The sequence below is a fragment of the Miscanthus floridulus genome, chromosome 8 (genome assembly GCF_019320115.1).
Source record: "Miscanthus floridulus cultivar M001 chromosome 8, ASM1932011v1, whole genome shotgun sequence".
In the NCBI taxonomy this organism is placed as follows: Eukaryota; Viridiplantae; Streptophyta; class Magnoliopsida; order Poales; family Poaceae; genus Miscanthus; species Miscanthus floridulus.
Window position 1 is genome coordinate 2,609,550 of NC_089587.1, and position 18,002 is coordinate 2,627,551.

The following is an 18,002-nucleotide window of genomic DNA, read 5'->3' on the forward strand; positions in this document are numbered from 1 at the left end:
CCTAGTAGCCGCCGCCCCCTAGCAACCGGCGCACCTGCCCTAGTCACCGCCCCCTCAACCGACCACCCCGAGCAGTACCCATATAATGGCAAGCAATCCAGATAATAAACCTAGTATTTGCCATTCGGCGTGTTCGCTGGTTGGTTTCTGGGCTGGCCGGTGCTGATTTGTCGTGAGAGAAAAACACTGTTGACTGGTTGAATAAACCTGGCCGAAACCAACGGTAGATACGCTGTGGCAAAATATTCACCATTGAGATTGGCAAAATTATTTAAAAAAAAACTTTCCGGAAGAAGCAATGCCTTTTTAGTTGGTGGTAGTACCACATGAGCAGGACAGCAAAGTGTGGTCGAACCAAACCAACTTCAGGTGAGATCCCTGACACGTCACCAGAAAAAGAAAAAAAAATCTTTCATCATCATCAGATCTTCATCACTCGGAAGAGTAATAATAACAAGGGGAAGAAAATGGAAGGATACGAGCAGGAACAAGAGAGAGGACAGGAGAGGTGAGGTAAGAAGTGGGATGGCCACGGGTGGCGCGATGCGACGTCGGCTGTCGTGCTCGTGACCGCAACCGCGCCCTTCCGCCTCCGCCACCTCCTCCTGCGATTCCGATCCGCCGCCCTGTCCTGCCGGCCGGCAAGCCCCCGCCACGCCACCGCCACCGCCTCCGCTCCTGACCGTCCCCTCCCCCCATTTCATTTCAATTGAGTGCTGGGAGCAACCAACCAACCCTAGATCCACCCCCCGTCCCCCACACGACAGGAGAGAGATCTCCCCGTCCCCGATCCAATTCCGCATGGCCTCCTCCTCCTCCTTCTCCCCCGACGACCAGACCGACGCCGACTTCTTCGACAAGCTCGTCGACGACGACGACCCGCCCCCGCCGCCCGCCGGCGACTTGCCTAGGGCCGTCTCCGCCACCAGCCTCGCCGCCGCCCCGGAGCCGCCGGCTCCGGCACCGGCGCCTCCCGAGGGGTCAGGCAAGGGCGGCGCCGGCGTCCACACCGCGGTCAAGCAGGTGCAGTGGGCCTCCTTCGGAGGTGGCGCGGACGACGGTCCTGATCCGTTCGCTGATCTCTCGGGAGGCGCCGGCGACGACGACGGCTTCCTCGGGAGCACGGCCGGGACCCAGACGGCCTCGGATCACGCCTTCTTCGGCAGGACCCAGAGCTTGACCGCTGAGGTGACGGATCAGGCCTTCTTTGCCGGGAGCAGCTCCTCCGATCAGCAGAATGTCAATGGTCAGCACGACCAGGGCGGCGGCACCAGCACTGCAGTGGAGTCAGCAGATCCCAAGTCTTGGGAGGCCATGTACCCTGGGTGGAAGTACGACGAGGCATCGCAGCAATGGTACCAGCTTGATGACAGTGTAAATTCAACTGGGAATGCAGCTCAGGTGCTGGACAATAGCACTCAGAATGTACAGCAGCAGCAGCAGCAGCTCGACGCATCTTACCTGCACAATTCAGCGCATGCGGGGCTTGAGACAATTGCTGAGGAGAGCACTACCGCAGCAGGTGCTGCCTCAAGTTGGGGGCAAGGGGCCGCCTCGGAGTACCCACCCAATATGCTCTTCTATGCAGAATACCCTGGTTGGTACTTTGACACCAACACCCAGCAGTGGAACTCCCTTAAGTCGTACCAGCAGGCCGCCATGCAGGCTAGAACAGCTAGCACGGGCCAGACTGTTGTTGCAAACGATGGTGTTGTTGCGACTTCCTCCTCTCTGACAGGCTATAATGCCGGACAAACTGAGGACCTTGCTGCCCACAATCAGGTGGCCCAACACAACTCATTCTCGAATAGTTTCACTCAGCAGAACCAATGGCAGACCACGGATGAATTTGGTAACAATGTACGATCCGAAAGTGCTACAGATAACAGCCTGACTAGTAGCTTCTATGGTTTTGAACAACACAGGAATGCTGAGACTACTAATTCCTCTACTAGCCAACAGGCTGGCTTTAACACAGCTGAAACTGTTACAGATCACTACGGTCGACGCAAGGGCTTTGAATCATCAAGTGTTCAGAGTGGTTATAGCTCCTCTGACAGTCAACAATCCATTTACAAGGCATTCGAACCTTCCACGGGTTATCAGGCTGGTTACAAAGGCTTCGAACCTGCCGCAGGTCACCACACCAGCAACAACATGTTCGAACAGTCCACAGGTAATCAGGGAGGTTACAAGGCGTTTGAACCTGCCATGGATAACCAGAGTGTCTACAAGGCATTTGAACCTTCTACGGGTCACCATAGTGCTTCCCGGGGATTCATGCCTTCCACGGGTCACCAGACTGATTTCAAGGGTTCCGGAGCTTCCACAGTTCACCAGGCCGGTTACAAAGAATTTGAAACTTCTACAGGTTACAATACAAGTTTCAAGGCATTTGAACCCTCTTCAATTCAACATGCTGGTTACGTGGGTTCCCAACCTAACTACACGGGATTTGACACTTCTGCAAACCACCATGGTTATGGTGATGCCAATGGTGTTGTGAGTACTCAAGGCTTTGTCCCAATGCAAACCACGTACCAGGGCCAGAAACAAGCAAATGCAACCTCGCTAGGGCACCTGTCAAATAGCTATTTTGGTACTGAAAACTCCATGAACTTTAATCAGCAACAATTTCCGGGTGCAAATGCGTCAAACTTGCAATTCGGTCACTCCCCACATGAAGGCAGGTCATCGGCTGGACGACCACCGCATGCCCTTGTTGCTTTTGGGTTTGGAGGGAAGCTCATAGTTATGAAAGAAACTAGCTCCATGCCCGCAAGCTTTAATACTGGAAATCAGGTATCACAATAGTTTCCTTTTGTAACGCATTTTGTAATGAAGGAACATATTTGAGTTTGACTAAATTACTAAAATATTTCTTTCTTTTTCTTCTTCTTGCAATTCAAGGGTAACTCTAGTAGCACAGTTTCAGTTCTTAATCTGTCGGAGGTGGTCGTTGATAAAGTTGATCCTTCAAGCATCACTAATGGTAGTGCACTTAGTTATTTCCATGCTCTGTGCCGTCAACCTGTTCCTGGTCCTCTGGTTGGTGGAAGTGCTGCATCAAAGGATGTAAATAAGTGGCTTGATGAAATGATTGCATGGTACGAGTCTTCCTCCAGTGAATTCCAGAAAGGTGATACTCACAAGTTGCTTATTTCATTGCTGAAGATACTGTCTCAGCACTATGGAAAACTCCGTTCACCTTTTGCGTCTGACCCATCGCAAGAGGTACTTCCTCTCATACTCTATTCTGTAATTGAATTGTTCGTTTATATATCTCCTCTGATTTCTCTGGTCTGCTTTCCTTTGCTATCCTTATTTATTTTTACAACTTGCATTAGAAAACATTGTGCCATGGTGATTTGTTTCGAGTTGGATGGTGTAAACCAAAACATAAGTTGGATAAGCTACTAAACTTCAGATTTATGTATACTCATACAACCTAGAATTTGTTTACGAACAGTGTTTCAACCATGTAAAGTTATAAATACCTGTGATTAGCATTGTCACGTGGGAACTTCGCTTGATTTCATATTTCATGTTTCATTACGAGGGGGATTCAACTACTTTCTTAACTCTGTAGTTTGTAAACCATGTCTAATTTTATATTTTGTACATATTTTTTACATGAATTCTTTATAATAGGAGACAGATGGTCCAGAAATGGCAGCAACTAAGCTATTTTCATCATGGAAGAGAAGCACTGTTCATATGGGGGATTATGGATCCATTGTTCCCTGCATGAAAAATATTGCTTCAGAAAGTCAGATGCAGGTAATTTTTATTTATAATATCCTGCCCTTTATTTTTAGCAAATGTCCCTTATTGAAACAACTACTATTCTTTTAGGCTGTTGCACAAGAGGTCCAAAGTCTTCTAGTTTCTGGGAGAAGAAAAGAGGCCCTTCAGTGTGCCCAGGGAGGTCAACTTTGGGGACCTGCAATCATACTGGCATTGCAGCTTGGTGATCAGGTCTGTTTGACTTTAAATAACCTCCCTTTTGTAATATAGCATGTTGCTCGACTTTCCTGCCTGGTTTTCATTTCCATGTTAGATTCATTGTTTTTTTTTTCCTGGACTGTTGGTACAGTTTTATGTGGATACAGTGAAGAAAATGGCTCACTTCCATTTTGTATCTGGGTCCCCTCTGCGAACGCTATGCCTTCTCATTGCTGGACAACCTGCAGATGTTTTTAATGTAGAGAACAATGTCAACAGTGACTATGGTACATCCCATCAACCTATGGAGGTACATGCAAAGTTTAAGTTAATGGGTCTTTTAGTTGTTAAATGTATTACTATTTTGACCATCAAGTACTGATTATATAATTCAAATTCAGAGTTATAAAAAAAACTTTACCTTTCTTGTTGTCATTGCTGATCTCTTGTGTGATTAATGATTTCATAATGTCTTGTTTACTGCAATGTCATGACTTTTGGGTATCTCTTATCAATAATTTTCCTGGTTTTCTGTTTTACTATCTGACTTTTCACAATTTGTCCCCCCCCCCCCCCCCCCCCCCCCCCCCCCCCCCCGAGTCAGCCTGGTCCAAATGGTATGTTGGATGATTGGGAGGAGAATTTGGCTATTATTACTGCAAACAGAACGAAAGGTGACGATCTAGTAATCACTCATCTTGGTGATTGCCTCTGGAAAGAAAAAAATGAGGTTTGTATCATTATATAATATTTATTTTTAGATTCAGTTTTCATACTTTTTTGTGTATATGCGGTCAAGTACCTTATACACAATGTATACAGGTTGCAGCTGCCCATTCATGCTATTTAGTTGCTGAACTAAATATTGATTCATACTCGGAAAGTGCAAGGTTATGCCTCATTGGTGCAGACCACTTGAAGTGTCCTCGAACATTTGCCAGCCCTGAAGCCATTCAGGTTTGACACTATATGTTATACCTGCAAAAAAGTTGTGTATGCTGTATGGAGTAGACGTTTACAACATCATTTTTGCTCAGTTGCCTAGTTAAATGTGCCCTAGATGTGGCTAGCTTTAAACAAATATTATACGGATCCATTGGCAAGATTATGCATAGTTATTTATTCGTTTATTTTTTGTTGCTATTCACTGTCTGGACTAATATCTTCAAAATGCAAACAGAGGACAGAGGTTTATGAATACGCGAAGGTGCTTGGTAATTCTCAGTATATTCTACTACCCTTTCAGCCATATAAGCTGATATATGCATACATGCTTGTGGAAGTGGGGAAGGTTTCTGATTCTTTGAGGTAGGTTGTTGGCTTGTTCATAACAATCAAATGACACAATGCTTTCCCTAGCTTGTACTTGTACATTATGACGCAGTTGAATATTAACTTCTCTAGATATTGCCAAGCGTCTATGAAGGTACTGAAAGCCTCTGGCCGTGCCCCCGAATTGGAGGTGTGGAAACAATTATTTTCTTCACTGGAGGAGAGGATACGCACTCACCAGCAGGTATGACCATGCCATTTGGTATATTGCTTATTGCAAATCTTTGCTTGCTTTATATCTGGTGTTCTCTTGCTCTTTTACTTGTTCATTTACAAATGGACCAACTCTCTTTGCTTGTTTTTTTTTTGTAGGGTGGATATGGCACAAATCTTGCCCCAGCAAAACTAGTTGGGAAGATTTTTACCTCGCTTGATAAATCTATATCCCGCATGATGGGTACACCATCTGCACCACTTCCACCATTGCCACATGGATCTGTTAGTGATAGAGAGAGCCACTCTATGCCTGCAGCAGCAAAATTTGTAAATAGCCAATCGGTAATGGCCATGTCATCGTTAATGCCATCTGCTTCAATGCAGTCAATGACTGAGATAGCAGAGAATAGTGGTGGCACTGGCAGGACAATTGCACACAACAGAAGTGTTTCTGAGCCGGACTTCGGTAGAACATCAAAACAGGTACTTGCAAAGAGAAATTTTAAGACATTAGTTTCTGGTTATGTTGAATTTGAAAGATCATTTGGTATTTATCCCCTCGTCTCATTTTAAAAACCTAACAGGGTGCTGGATCAGATGGCACACAGAGCAGTGCATCAGGATCCGGTAGTTCTCGATTTGGTTGGCTAGTGCAGAAGACTATGGGTTTAATGTCAAAATCCCACCGCCAGGTATTTTTTTTACTAAGTTATGAAACGACTATCTCCAGTTTTTTCCCCCATTTCGTCTCTTCTATATGCAACACCAACCTTAGGATAATATTTCTGTTATGAAGGCAAAATTAGGGGATCAGAACAAATTTTACTATGATGAAAAGTTGAAGCGGTGGGTGGAAGAAGGTGCTGCGGTTCCTGCCGAGGAGCCTCCTCTTCCTCCACCTCCAACAAAACCATCTTTCCAGAATGGTATGCCAGACCATAAGTTGAATGGCCCCATGAGTGTAAGCCATGCTCCCAATGGAGTCACAGAATGGAAATCCTCAAATTCTTCGGAGCAAGGAGGTCTGGGTATGCCGCCAATTCCACCTAGCCAAAACCAGTTTTCTGCTCGTGGACGGATGGGTGTCCGGTCCAGGTAATTCGACAGTGGCATTGTCATTTAGTACTCTTAATTATATTTCTATATTGCTATCTAAGGTATTATCCAGAAAACTGATGGCTTTTCTGTTTTCATTTTAGATACGTTGACACATTCAATAAATCGGGTGTGTCTGGAGCAGTGCCATCATATAACAAACCAGCTGCTCCATCTGTGACACCGCCAGCTGGTGCCAAGTCCTTCATGCCGACTGCAGCACCTGCTGCTGCAGATCAGATGGTGCCACACCAAGCAGCAGAGATACACAGTGAAACCATCCATCAGGATGAGCGGTCAGCCTCACCACCAGCAGAAACATCATTTTCTTCAACCCCACCACCCACACAGTTTTCATCACCCCCACCGCACACGCAATTTTCATCACCAGTGCAATCAACAATTCATCGGCAATCTAGTATGGAGAACATCTCCACCCCTTACCAGGGTTCCGGGGTATCATCATTAAGCAGCAACAGCTCATTCTCAAAATCACGAGCCGCATCCTGGAGTGGGACATACTCTGAGCAGTTTAGTGCTTTTGCGGGCACTCGATCACCTGACAGACAGACGATGCCTTCACCACTGATGCCTGGCAAACCATCACACAGTCGTTCCAACAGCAACTCATCAGTGCAGCTCAATGGATTGACAGAGGATCTTCATGAGGTCGAGCTCTAACTGGTGACTGCTCAGCATGACCGTCGCAACTCATGTCTTGTATCCACAAAGACAGCCATGGCAACCCATGACCGTTCCAGAAACCCCAAGCGGGTGACAGAAAGAAGCTGCCCTTAAAATGCTGATCACGGGGATGCTGCAGTTGGAATGGACTTGTGCGAGTTTGCACGAGATTCTGGGGCGCGCTCTAAACCACCGAGGTGCGTCAGACCTGTACTAATAGGAATGCAGGGTTTTTGAACATTTTGTAGCTATATATATATATATATATCTATGTTGGTTTTATGTTTTAGAGAGAAGGGAAAGAGTTGGGTGGGCCTTGTTTACAGGTGAGAAGAGAGAAGCAGCATGCAGATGCCCTTGTACAGATAATCTGCCCCCCTACCCAATTTGTTTAAACGCAAACAAATTTCACACCCCCACACCATCGTTTTTGGGAGAAGGATAGAAGAGAAGGTGTGTTCCAGTAGTGTGAGAAGCATGGCTCTGTAGAGTGTTGTTGTTATAGTGTACTGTACTAGCCGCATACACAGTATATTATCACTGTTTATTCTTTGGAGACGAATCAATTCTTTCATCTTGAAACAATTGTGTACTCAGTGTTGCCTTCTTGTATCTGTGGTGTCGACACATGTTTTGGGCTGTCGCTGGTTCTTGAGAACCTGGTTGCGCTGTCGCTGTAACTTCGAGCACCTGTACGCTGAACTGTTTCGACAATTGTTGTTGATGCCCGTCACAATACTGCATCTTTTAATAAACAGTTTATAGTTAGTGTTTTATCACTTGCGTGAATAACCCCTTTACCTGAAATATATTATTTCTTATTATTATTTGTTAAATTGAAATGCGCATGAAATCTTACACTAGTTAGTTGGCCGACTCGGGCCTCGGCACTAAAGATGACGGCCCAACGATGGAGTCCGAGTCGGGCACTCGCGGCGCGTGGTACTGGTAGTGTTATATATTACCGGCCTGGTGGAGTTCTGCACCAACGCAATCGCTAGACTTGGGCTCGATCAACATGGCGGCGGCGAAGGTCTCCATGAATCTCGACAGCAAGGCTGCGGTGGCCGTGGGGGAGAAGGACGACAAGGCAGCGGCGGCGGACAAGGTGGCGAGGAAGACCAAGACGGTGATGGTGAGGAAAACCATTGTCGACGACCTGCTGTCAAACCCCCCTGAGCCCCTGGGCGACTCCCTGGCTTCTTCTGCCGCTGAGTTGGGGATGGATACTGAGGTCTTTGCCAAGGTGGATGCGCTCTTTCAGAAGGAACACGACTTCGTCATGAGCATCATTAGGCAGTGCCAGAAGGGGTATAAGGTGGTGTATTATTTGGGTTTTGAGATGGTGTTGGTGGAGGTTGATGACGACGACGACGAGTAAGGGCAGTAGATGGTGGTGGAGGTCGGGGATGACTATTGATGGCTTACCATGATTTTGGTTGGCAAGAATTGGAAGCCAACTAAGCAGACCCTAGTCACTGTAAGCAGGAAGATGCAACGGTTCGTCAGGCTATCAACTTTGATCTACAACAAGCTTTTGTCAACCGTATGTCCACTCAAGCCTCCAAAGAGCTCCAACAGGATCGATCACAGCTAATACGGTGCTTTCAAGCGATCCCGATCAAGGACCTTTTCACCCTTCTGGCCTTCTCCTCTTGCATGCTCAGCTAGACTCTTCAGCAATCTAAAGGGGGTGTTTGGTTCCTTCTCTAGGGAGCCTGCATTGTATATGAGAGCCATGCCCAAGCTAGACAGGCTACGGTGGTGCAAACTATCCTTGTTTCGTTGGCTGTATATGTATAGAGCCTGGCTGACGAGAGATACTGTTTGGTTGACCTTATGAGATCGTATTGTATAAAATAAAAATAGATAAACAAGTAATCTTATAATATTTGACTTATGTAACTACACTCCAATAATCCTAATTGTACTTCTAATATCTTAATCTACTTTAAAATGCACTAATATCGCTTAATATACATTATTCACACGTTAATAGCATCATTAAGAAAATCTGTGCTGCACCATGCGATCCTGGCTCGCCAGAAACACAAATGAAATCCGTATCTGGTGAGCCAGGCTGTGGGCTACCTTTTGCATCTGGGGAGCCAGGTCTAGACTCCCATGTAGACAACCAAACGCGTTAAAGTTGCATCTCCAAAGCCTGGTTCTCCTATATAGAGGCAACCAAACGCCCCCAAGCTGGTAACGGCCAAAGGTGAGGCAACTGACCAGGCGTCAGAATTCATTTGGCAGAATACTACCCCGCCAAGGGTTAGATCAAGGGACGAATTCAATGCCGGAAAGCTAGATTGCTGATAACCCAGCTTGAGACTTACAAAAAATATAATGTAGACTGAGACTTCCAAAAATATCATGTAGGTTGCCAACCGGACGTTTAAAAAAACCTATGCATTTCGTGTGTTCCGTTTTACATTTGTAGAGACAAAAGACAGATAGCAGCAAAACTAGCTGCGGATACTGCGCTCAAATTTTGTAGAACCTTAGACCCTCTATGGGCGTAGCCAACTCTGGTGGTATTGGGTAAATTGCCTGATTTTGCTCCAGGAGTTCCGCAAGTCTTTCTTCCAGATGGGCCTTGGTCGTCTCCAGTTCAGTGATGAGACCTACAAGGGTTGAAGTATTCATCACCAATCTAAAGAAACTACAAGTACTGAACTAGTTAGGAAGGGAAAACCACTCAATTAAATAGACAACAATGCAGGTGATTAAATTCAGGAGTAAAACCACTAGGCGATGGACAACTTAGAAACGTATCCAAAGAACACATCAGTACTATCAAAATGCGCACAAGGTGGTAATTAAAGCGCACAAGGTTTGTTACTGGTAGACTCATTTTCATGTTATGCAATGCCGAGGTTGTTGAAGAATGACAACACAAAATTTGAAGCATCACATGACAAGCTATGCAAAGACAACTGCACACATACATAATTTCAATTCAAAGGTATGCCAGATAAGTCTTCATCTATTGTGATGCACGAGATTTCCTACCATCCATGTTTTTATGTACCTCATCTGATGCCCAAGTAATAAAAAATGTCTTTGTAAGTTGGTTTTTATGGCCCCGGCTAAGCAGTGTACCACTATCCCTGATTTTAATATGATCAATATGCTCCACAAAAATACTTCTCATTTTTTAAGGTAGCAGGAAATACCAGTAACAACCATTTTGCATGCCATGATAGCGTATTTTTCCTCATCATGTAATTAGCAGGTGACAAGTTCATCCATCTTTTAGTAGTCAGCAAGCATTGCTTTAATTCCTACCATTTTTAGCTACAGGGATAATTTACAACCATACCTCAGGATTATATATATATATATTATTCAGACTTCCTACAAGCATTGGAGAAAAACATTTCAGCCTGTTGTAAAATTGGGGCGAGAGGGGGGTCTAATATTCCCAAGACGGTTAACAAATTGCCCAAAAGAGTTGAATTTGTATGCTTCACCTATATCATAGGGAGTACCACTGTGCATTGTGCTACTTCTTTAATTCACACCCATTTTTATTTTGCATATGGAAGTCTGACCTTATGCATTTCTGATTTCTCTTGTAGCTCTGTTGAGAACTATTCAATTCACGGGCAACTAATTCAAAGTGCATAGTGATCTTATGGCAGCCAGCTCTCGTGTCGACATGGCTATAAAACCTCCACCGGTGCAGCAAGGCTTTTTGTTCCTGGTTGGGAAACCCCTTTAGTCTCGGTTTCCCAACCGGGAGCACCAATCCGGGACTAAAGGTACCCTCCTTTAGTCCCGGCTTGACGCCCGGGACTAAAGGGGAACCTTTAGTTCCGGTTGGAAACATCAACCGGGAGTAAAGGGGGCCTCCAGGCCTGGCCAGGGACCGCCACGGGGCAGGACCTTTAGTCCCGGTTGGTGTTACCAACCAGGACTAAATGTCCCTCTTTTTTTTTCTTTTTCTGGTTTCTATTTTTGGTTTCTTTTTTCATTTAATGATTAGTTTTGATATTAAAATACATTTTCGAATACGCTGCTAATAGTAATATATACTCCCTCCATCCCAAAAAAACTGACGTTTAGGACATGATTGTGCTTACCAAGGAGTCATTAATTAGGGTATAGTTTTCCCTATATGCCCCTATTAAATACTGTTGCGAGCGCTATCCATACGAGAAAGTTTCCTGGCTCATCTGGTTAGTGCGGTGTGGGTGAGCCCTGAGTCCCGATGTCTCGAGGTCGAAACTCCATGGACGCATTTTTTTTGCCTGTGGCTTCATTTTGCATGGGTTTGGGTGGGGCATGGCACGTGCGCGTTGGCTCGCATGGCACTGGTGCGGGTGGGAGCGCGTTTGGTGTTGTTTTGGCGCGTTTGGGCAGCGTTGGTGCTTGTTTTTGCGCCGTTCGCGCTCGGGTTTGTGCGTGGCCACGTAATTTTTCTGTCCGCACTCCAAGCATTCTAATTTGGCGCTAATCTGGTCGGTCTCCGGACGCTTCGACTGCTCTGGCTGCTGCTTCATTTAAAACGCCTCGTTCTCCACTGTACCACTCCCATGCTTGTCATGCTCCACTCTTTCCTTCTCCACTCCTTCTCAAATGCAATGGCTAATCCATTTGATTTGAACGTTCGTTTGGAAGAAGATGACGGCGACGTCGATCTCAATGAGCCAATATTGGAGGACGACACCATAAATGGTAATGTACTACTCAGTTTGTTTGGTTTTTTTGTTTTATATTCAAAGCAAGAACGTGTGGTAACGTTTCTCATTTTCTTTCTTCTTTTTTTGGACAGGTTCGATTTGAACTTGCCATTAGATGATTTTGGTGCTGTCGATTTCGATTACCTACAAAACCTTGCTGGTAATTTTTTTCTCATTTTGTTCTTTCGTTTTCTCCGTACTTGCAATGAAGCTGATGCTTTCTTTCCCTTTGATCTGAACGTTTAGCGGACGATGACGACGGCAACCTTGCCTTGGATCTCAACGAGGCTGAAAATGACGATGGCGACGCCGGCTTTGATCTGAACGAGCCTGAAGATGACGAGCATGGCATCGGTAAAATGCTTCGTCTCTTGTTTTCCTCTTCTGCATGTACTACAGCATGTTCTTCTTCTCTTGTGCATGACGAGCTAGAACATGCCGTGAGCATCTGTTGTTGAATGTCTTTGTTTTTTTTCATATATTGAGAGCATGCCGTGAGTACTATTAAAATGGTTGTTTTTTTCCTTTTGTTAGAACAACATGCCGATCAAGTAAATCAACCGAAGCATGACTATTCTGATCATGTTAGACAACAAGTGTACCAAGCATTGTTGATGAGAAGTAAGAATGGGAAACTAGGCAAGCAAGATACAACAATTGTTGGTGCTCAATTTGGAGTAAAGATTCGATCAGTTCAGCGCATATGGAAGCAAGGTAAAAACCAACTTGCTCACAACATTCCAGTCATGGTTCCTAATCTAAAGAAAGGTAGAAGTGGCCGTAAAGCAATCCCTCTTGATTTGGAAAAATTGAGGGACATTCCTCTCAAGCAAAGAATGACCATAGAAGATGTGTCTAGTAGACTTGGTATTAGCAAATCTAGGATACATAGGTACTTGAAAAAAGGTTTGCTTAGACGCCACTCTAGTAGCATAAAACCTTACCTCACCGAGGCTAATAAGAAGACTAGGTTGAAGTGGTGCATTGACATGATTGAGCAAGGTTTAGTTGATGATCCAAAGTTTAAGGATTTGTTTGACTTTGTGTTTATTGATGAGAAATGGTTCTACATCTCTCAAAAATCCGAGAGATACTACTTGCTACCCGAGGAAGATGAACCACATCGTACTTGCAAGAACAAGAATTATATCCCTAGGCTCATGTTTTTGTGTGTTTGTGCTCGGCCAAGATTTAGAAATAGAGAATGTGTGTTTGATGGCAAAATAGGTTGTTTTCCACTAGTCAATTTTGAACAAGCTATTAGACGAAGTGGAAACCGTCTTCGTGGTGCACAAGTTATCAAGCCCATAACTTCAATAACAAGAGATGTGATTAGAGAGTTCATGATAAACAAAGTGCTGCCCGCTATCCGAGCCAAGTGGCCAAGAGAAGATGTGCACAAGCCAATTTTCATACAACAAGATAATGCACCTTCTCATCTAAAAGTGGATGATCCTATTTTTTGTGAGCATGCTAAGCAATATGGGTTTGACATTCGGCTTATTTGTCAACCACCCAATTCACCGGATTTCAACATTCTAGACTTGGGTTTTTTTTCGTGCTATTCAAGCTATTCAATACAAGAAGAATGCAAAAACAATGCAAGATTTAATTCCAGCCGTGCAGCAGGTAAATTGATCATCCATTCGATTGTTTAAATTGATCTTGGACAAGTAATGAACTCACTAATTCATTTCTTGAACACATGTTTTGTAGGCATTTATGGAGTACTCTCCACAGAAGGCAAATATGATCTTTGTGACACTACAAACTGTTTTGAAGGAAGCAATGAAGATAAAGGGTTGCAACAAAATCAAGATTCATCACATGAATAAACAAAGACTAGAGAGGGAAGATAGGCTGCCATTGCAAGTCCCTTGTGAAGCTTCTTTGCTAGCCGAAGCACTAGCTGCTCTCCCAGCATGAAACCATTAGAAGAAGCAAGTTAGCTTTTGCACCAAATTAGATAATGCATGTACTGTATGTTAGCTTTTGCACCTTACTGATCCTGTATGCACTCGTCGTTAGCTTGTGACTCCAGTTGCTTCAGCTTTTGTTCTTCCAGTTTCTTCATATTGTATTGTTCATCCAGCTTCTTCATTACGTGCTCAGGAAGAAGAATTGTGTCACCTCTCATTTGAAGTTCGTGCACATCAGGAATATACACCTCACAATCAAATTTTTCCATCTTATCGCACACCCTTGCTGCGAGATTGTAGTCCTCATGTAAAAGGCCACAACGGGCACACCTGCGAGCTTCGCGACGAGCTTCGTAGCATGCTTCGGTTGCCCAGGACGTCTGGTTTTTTGGGATGGAGGGAGTATGTGTACTTCGCACGCGTAAGTTTTCGTTCGAACTTTGTACATAAATAACAAACGAATATACGCGTACATGCATATATATATATATATGATGATCATATATATACACACGCTATTTTATGTACATATAATATGTGCATATATATATATATATATATATATATATATATATATATATATATATATATATATATATATTACAAAGGTTTGATATATAAATTGTTTATGTCCTTAGCAATTCACTCCTCCAGATTTGGCATCCACGTTTTGTTCGGGTCATTGTAGAACTCGCCGTTGGGGTTGATGACCTGGTCATTTAGAAATCCTGGTATAGTCTCTCGAATTGCTTTAAGTCAGTCAAGTCGTATGACTCTTTCCCTCAACCATTCAGTCTTCAATAAAAGTTAAAGGAAAAAGTATTAATATATATATATATATATGTATGTGTATTGCTCATGTAATTACTTATACAAATGAGAACAATAAAGAAATTGTAAATATACGATCGAAATAATATAAAGGAAAAAGTATTTATATATGTACTTTGAGTTGCTCTTCAGGAGTTCTCTTTGAGTACGCCATGATGAACTCGCAAACATAGTATCCGCAGTAGTTGTTACCCTGCTCCTGCCTTAGAACCCACTTTTACGACAAAAAATCAATTAGGGTGAATTGAAATAATCATACGGTGTTAATTGAATATAAATGTGTAGTTATAGTACTTACTTTGTGTGCGATTACACCCAGTGGCGCTTTGCAATGTTTCATTTTTTGTTCCTCAATGAACCTTTTCCAAACCCTGCTCCCAATAAAATAAAAAAATAATTTAACCTTTAATAATTGTTGAGAGATCGGCATCATTATATATATATATATATATATATATGTTGTTATAGAGAAACTAAATTAATTATCCTTGTATAATATCTGTCATGTCTTGATACTCCGTTTGCGGTTTTCTCAACGAGTCTAAGATTTTCAATCTACTATTGGCCATATCGATGACCATCAATATCCAGTGATTGCTGCATAAACATATATATATATATATATATATATATATATGTGTGTGTGTGTGTGTGTGTGTGTGTGTGTGTGTGTGTGTGAGAGAGAGAGAGAGAGAGGTAACTAGCTAGTAAGGAAATATTGATGTCCCACATATATGATCGACATTAATTACTTATAATAACACTCACTTGAAGTTGTAGGGGAAGAGTATCTCCTTCTTGTCGCGTTGGTTCACTAAGAAATTCATGAGATTTCTCTCAGGTTGAGGCTTATAATCCTTCGGGGGGTTAGGGTGTTTGTATACGACATACGGATCAACGAACCCAACATCATTATCCTTTCTCTTTCTAAGTTCTGTCATCTCATATCTGCATACATGAAAATTGTGAATATATATATTGTGAATATATAATAAAGAAATTGTGAATATAGTAGAAAATAATCACACTTATAGACAATAGCAGCTAATGAGACTTTTGTCGAGAGAGTCCAGGTGGCATAGTTGGTGTAATTCTGGAAGCTCGACATAGATAATGTCATTGCCACGGAAGTAATGGTGGTTTCTAATTCTGACAGAAAGATAGATTTGTACCGCATTAGACGTCGACATGTACCACCCGTTTAGCAGGTACATTTGCGTACCCAGTTCACCTAATTTCTCTGGGTTGTATAGACTCTAGCCTGGTACAAAATTCTTGTAAGGATCCACTTCCGGAGCAGATGGTCCTTCAGCAAGCACTTCGGCAAGGTTCAAACCAGTGTCCTCATAAAACCGAAGAAACGACTCATAGCCGCCTACCTCCTCCACTAAGTTTAAGTTTGAACCATATTCGTTAGGAACGACAAGGGGGGATTGATTGTTGTGATTGTTGTTCGAGTTGTGCAACACCTTTCCCTACTCTCTTCTTTTTTTGTGCCGCCTCATATGACTTGGTGACAGAGCGGTCATAGTCTGATATCGGTTGTTTCGCGGCGCTCTTAAGAGAATCCTGTTTTTTTTGTTCCAACTTCTTTCTTAGCTGATCTAGAGGTAGGAAGAAGTATGATGGCTCTGAGTTCTCCCTCGCTCATCGTGCCTATTTTGCACCTTCAAAGAAATCTGTCACTTCTTTTTGTACTACATCTTTTAATTCCTGTTCACTTTTCTCATAAGATAGTTTTTGGGGAATAACTAGATGAGTATTTGCTTTCTGCTTCTTTGCTAGCGGGTAGGGCAACGACTTCATTTGTGGGGCGGACCTCTTAGGGGCTGGCTTCCTTGGAGGCAGGGGAGGCGTTGGAGACCGCCTTGGGGGCAGTGCAGACTTTGGAGGTGGCGGAGGCGTTGGAGACCTCGACGGAGGAGTTGTGGACTTCCTTGGAGGCGGTGGAGGAGTTGGAGATGGTGGGGATGCAGCAGTGCCTTCGAAGGCGTCATCATTGTCCTGAGCACTATGATGGTCGGGAGAAGCAACAACTAGACTTTGGTTGGCAGAGGCCCTGCTTTGTGAGTACAAAAATAATGAGATATAGTAAATGCTTATTATTAGTCATACCTATAGAAAATTATCAAAAAATTGTTTTGTTAACTTTTGTCCGCATCTAATGTCTGCTGGTGGTGGAGTAGACGCCCTAGGGATAATGATGTAGCGCTTGCACCATAGTATGTATGCCTTCTCTGCTTCTCCTAGAGTCTTCTCTCTATCACCTCTAGGAATGTCAAGAGCTAGATCCTCATAACCTTTGCTCACTTTATCTTTATCCACTGCGACCCTAGCATATCTAGGTTGTATTGGTGCCCCATGAATTCTTAGTATCTTGGTAGGGTCTGGAGGAGTAAAAACACCGACAACGACCTTGATTGTGTCATTCCCCCTTGGAACATGTAGCTCAATTGATGTCATTGGAGTAGTGACATCATCCACGGGGAAGCGCAGCGCTGCGTCATCTTGCTTTGGCAGCTCAGTGGAAGCGCAGCTGCTTTTCAACAGACCAGGGGGGCTAATATTAACATTCATTCCTAGCTCTGATGCCTGCCTCTGGACACTCATTGCTATCTACACTTGCTTTCTGATTTCTTCCTGCATTCTTGCTTCCATTGCTTTTTCTCGCTCCTTTGCTTCAAGCACCATTTCCTCCAACATTGTCACCTGCGCTGCTTGCTCCTCCTTGCTTCTCTAGCGGCTTCGGTAGGTTTCCCTGTCATTAGGGAAACCATGAACCCATGGAGTGTTGCGTCCTAAGCCTCTAGTTTGGCCAGTGTGTTCAGCAGTCCCGATGGCATACGTCAGCTTATCCTTCTCTCTATTGGGCTTGAACACACCAATCTCTTTAGCTTCTATAGCAAAAGCCAATCAGCGTGCTGCTGTTTCGAGTTTTTGCCCATACACTGCTAGACCGGTCTGTGGGTCGAGTCTTCCCCCATGACCGAAAACCAATTCTTCGAGCGTGGGGGCCACTTGGCTGATTCTGGTTCGATCTCCTTGGCAATAATGTCTGCTTCTATTTTTGCCACTTCGGAATGGCAGTATCGTAGCCACCTGATCCCATGTCATGGTGGTATACCTTTTTTTGGGCATTCTCTTGGTTCCTTCTCACCCGTGCCTCACCCTCTGCTGATGTCTTGTACTCTACGAAATCATTCCAATAGGGCCTCTGTTTCGAGATCGGGCCCGTAGCAGTATTGAAATTTGGCGTTTCGTTCTTCTTGATGTATGTGTTGTATAGGTGTTTCTTCCAAGTCTGGAATTGTGTGGCCATCTTCTTCATAGCCCACGATCGAACTAGCTCCTT

The 18,002-nt window shown here is 43.9% G+C and overlaps 2 protein-coding genes across 2 annotated transcripts; both read left to right on the forward strand.

Moving 5' to 3' along the window:
• The first annotated feature begins 448 nt into the window (after positions 1 to 448).
• On the forward strand, positions 449 to 7,808 carry LOC136475509 (protein transport protein SEC16A homolog). Its single transcript, XM_066472985.1, has 13 exons — positions 449 to 2,802; positions 2,911 to 3,234; positions 3,652 to 3,780; positions 3,856 to 3,978; positions 4,097 to 4,255; positions 4,550 to 4,675; positions 4,768 to 4,902; positions 5,126 to 5,253; positions 5,350 to 5,461; positions 5,590 to 5,916; positions 6,018 to 6,125; positions 6,230 to 6,528; positions 6,633 to 7,808. The coding sequence occupies exons 1-13, from the start codon at positions 802 to 804 to the stop codon at positions 7,207 to 7,209; spliced, it is 4,548 nt and encodes a 1,515-aa protein (XP_066329082.1). The 5' UTR covers positions 449 to 801; the 3' UTR covers positions 7,210 to 7,808.
• A 422-nt stretch (positions 7,809 to 8,230) lies between these two features.
• Positions 8,231 to 13,735, forward strand: LOC136478005 (uncharacterized). Its single transcript, XM_066476324.1, has 6 exons — positions 8,231 to 8,589; positions 11,993 to 12,060; positions 12,147 to 12,254; positions 12,435 to 12,614; positions 13,443 to 13,529; positions 13,617 to 13,735. Exons 1-6 carry the CDS (start codon positions 8,231 to 8,233, stop codon positions 13,733 to 13,735), a joined length of 921 nt encoding a protein of 306 aa, XP_066332421.1.
• The last annotated feature ends 4,267 nt before the right edge of the window (positions 13,736 to 18,002 follow it).

Bases quoted from the DNA above. Each gene is read 5' to 3' on its own strand.
- LOC136475509 (XM_066472985.1), top strand. From the start codon at position 802: ATGGCCTCCTCCTCCTCCTTCTCCCCCGACGACCAGACCGACGCCGAC. The intron at 4,676-4,767 runs GTTTGTATCATT...CAATGTATACAG, and splicing joins TCTGGAAAGAAAAAAATGAG to GTTGCAGCTGCCCATTCATG. The intron at 6,529-6,632 runs GTAATTCGACAG...TTTTCATTTTAG, and splicing joins CGGATGGGTGTCCGGTCCAG to ATACGTTGACACATTCAATA.
- LOC136478005 (XM_066476324.1), top strand. From the start codon at position 8,231: ATGGCGGCGGCGAAGGTCTCCATGAATCTCGACAGCAAGGCTGCGGTG. The intron at 8,590-11,992 runs GTAAGGGCAGTA...TTTTTTGGACAG, and splicing joins GTTGATGACGACGACGACGA to GTTCGATTTGAACTTGCCAT. The intron at 12,255-12,434 runs GTAAAATGCTTC...TCCTTTTGTTAG, and splicing joins AGATGACGAGCATGGCATCG to AACAACATGCCGATCAAGTA.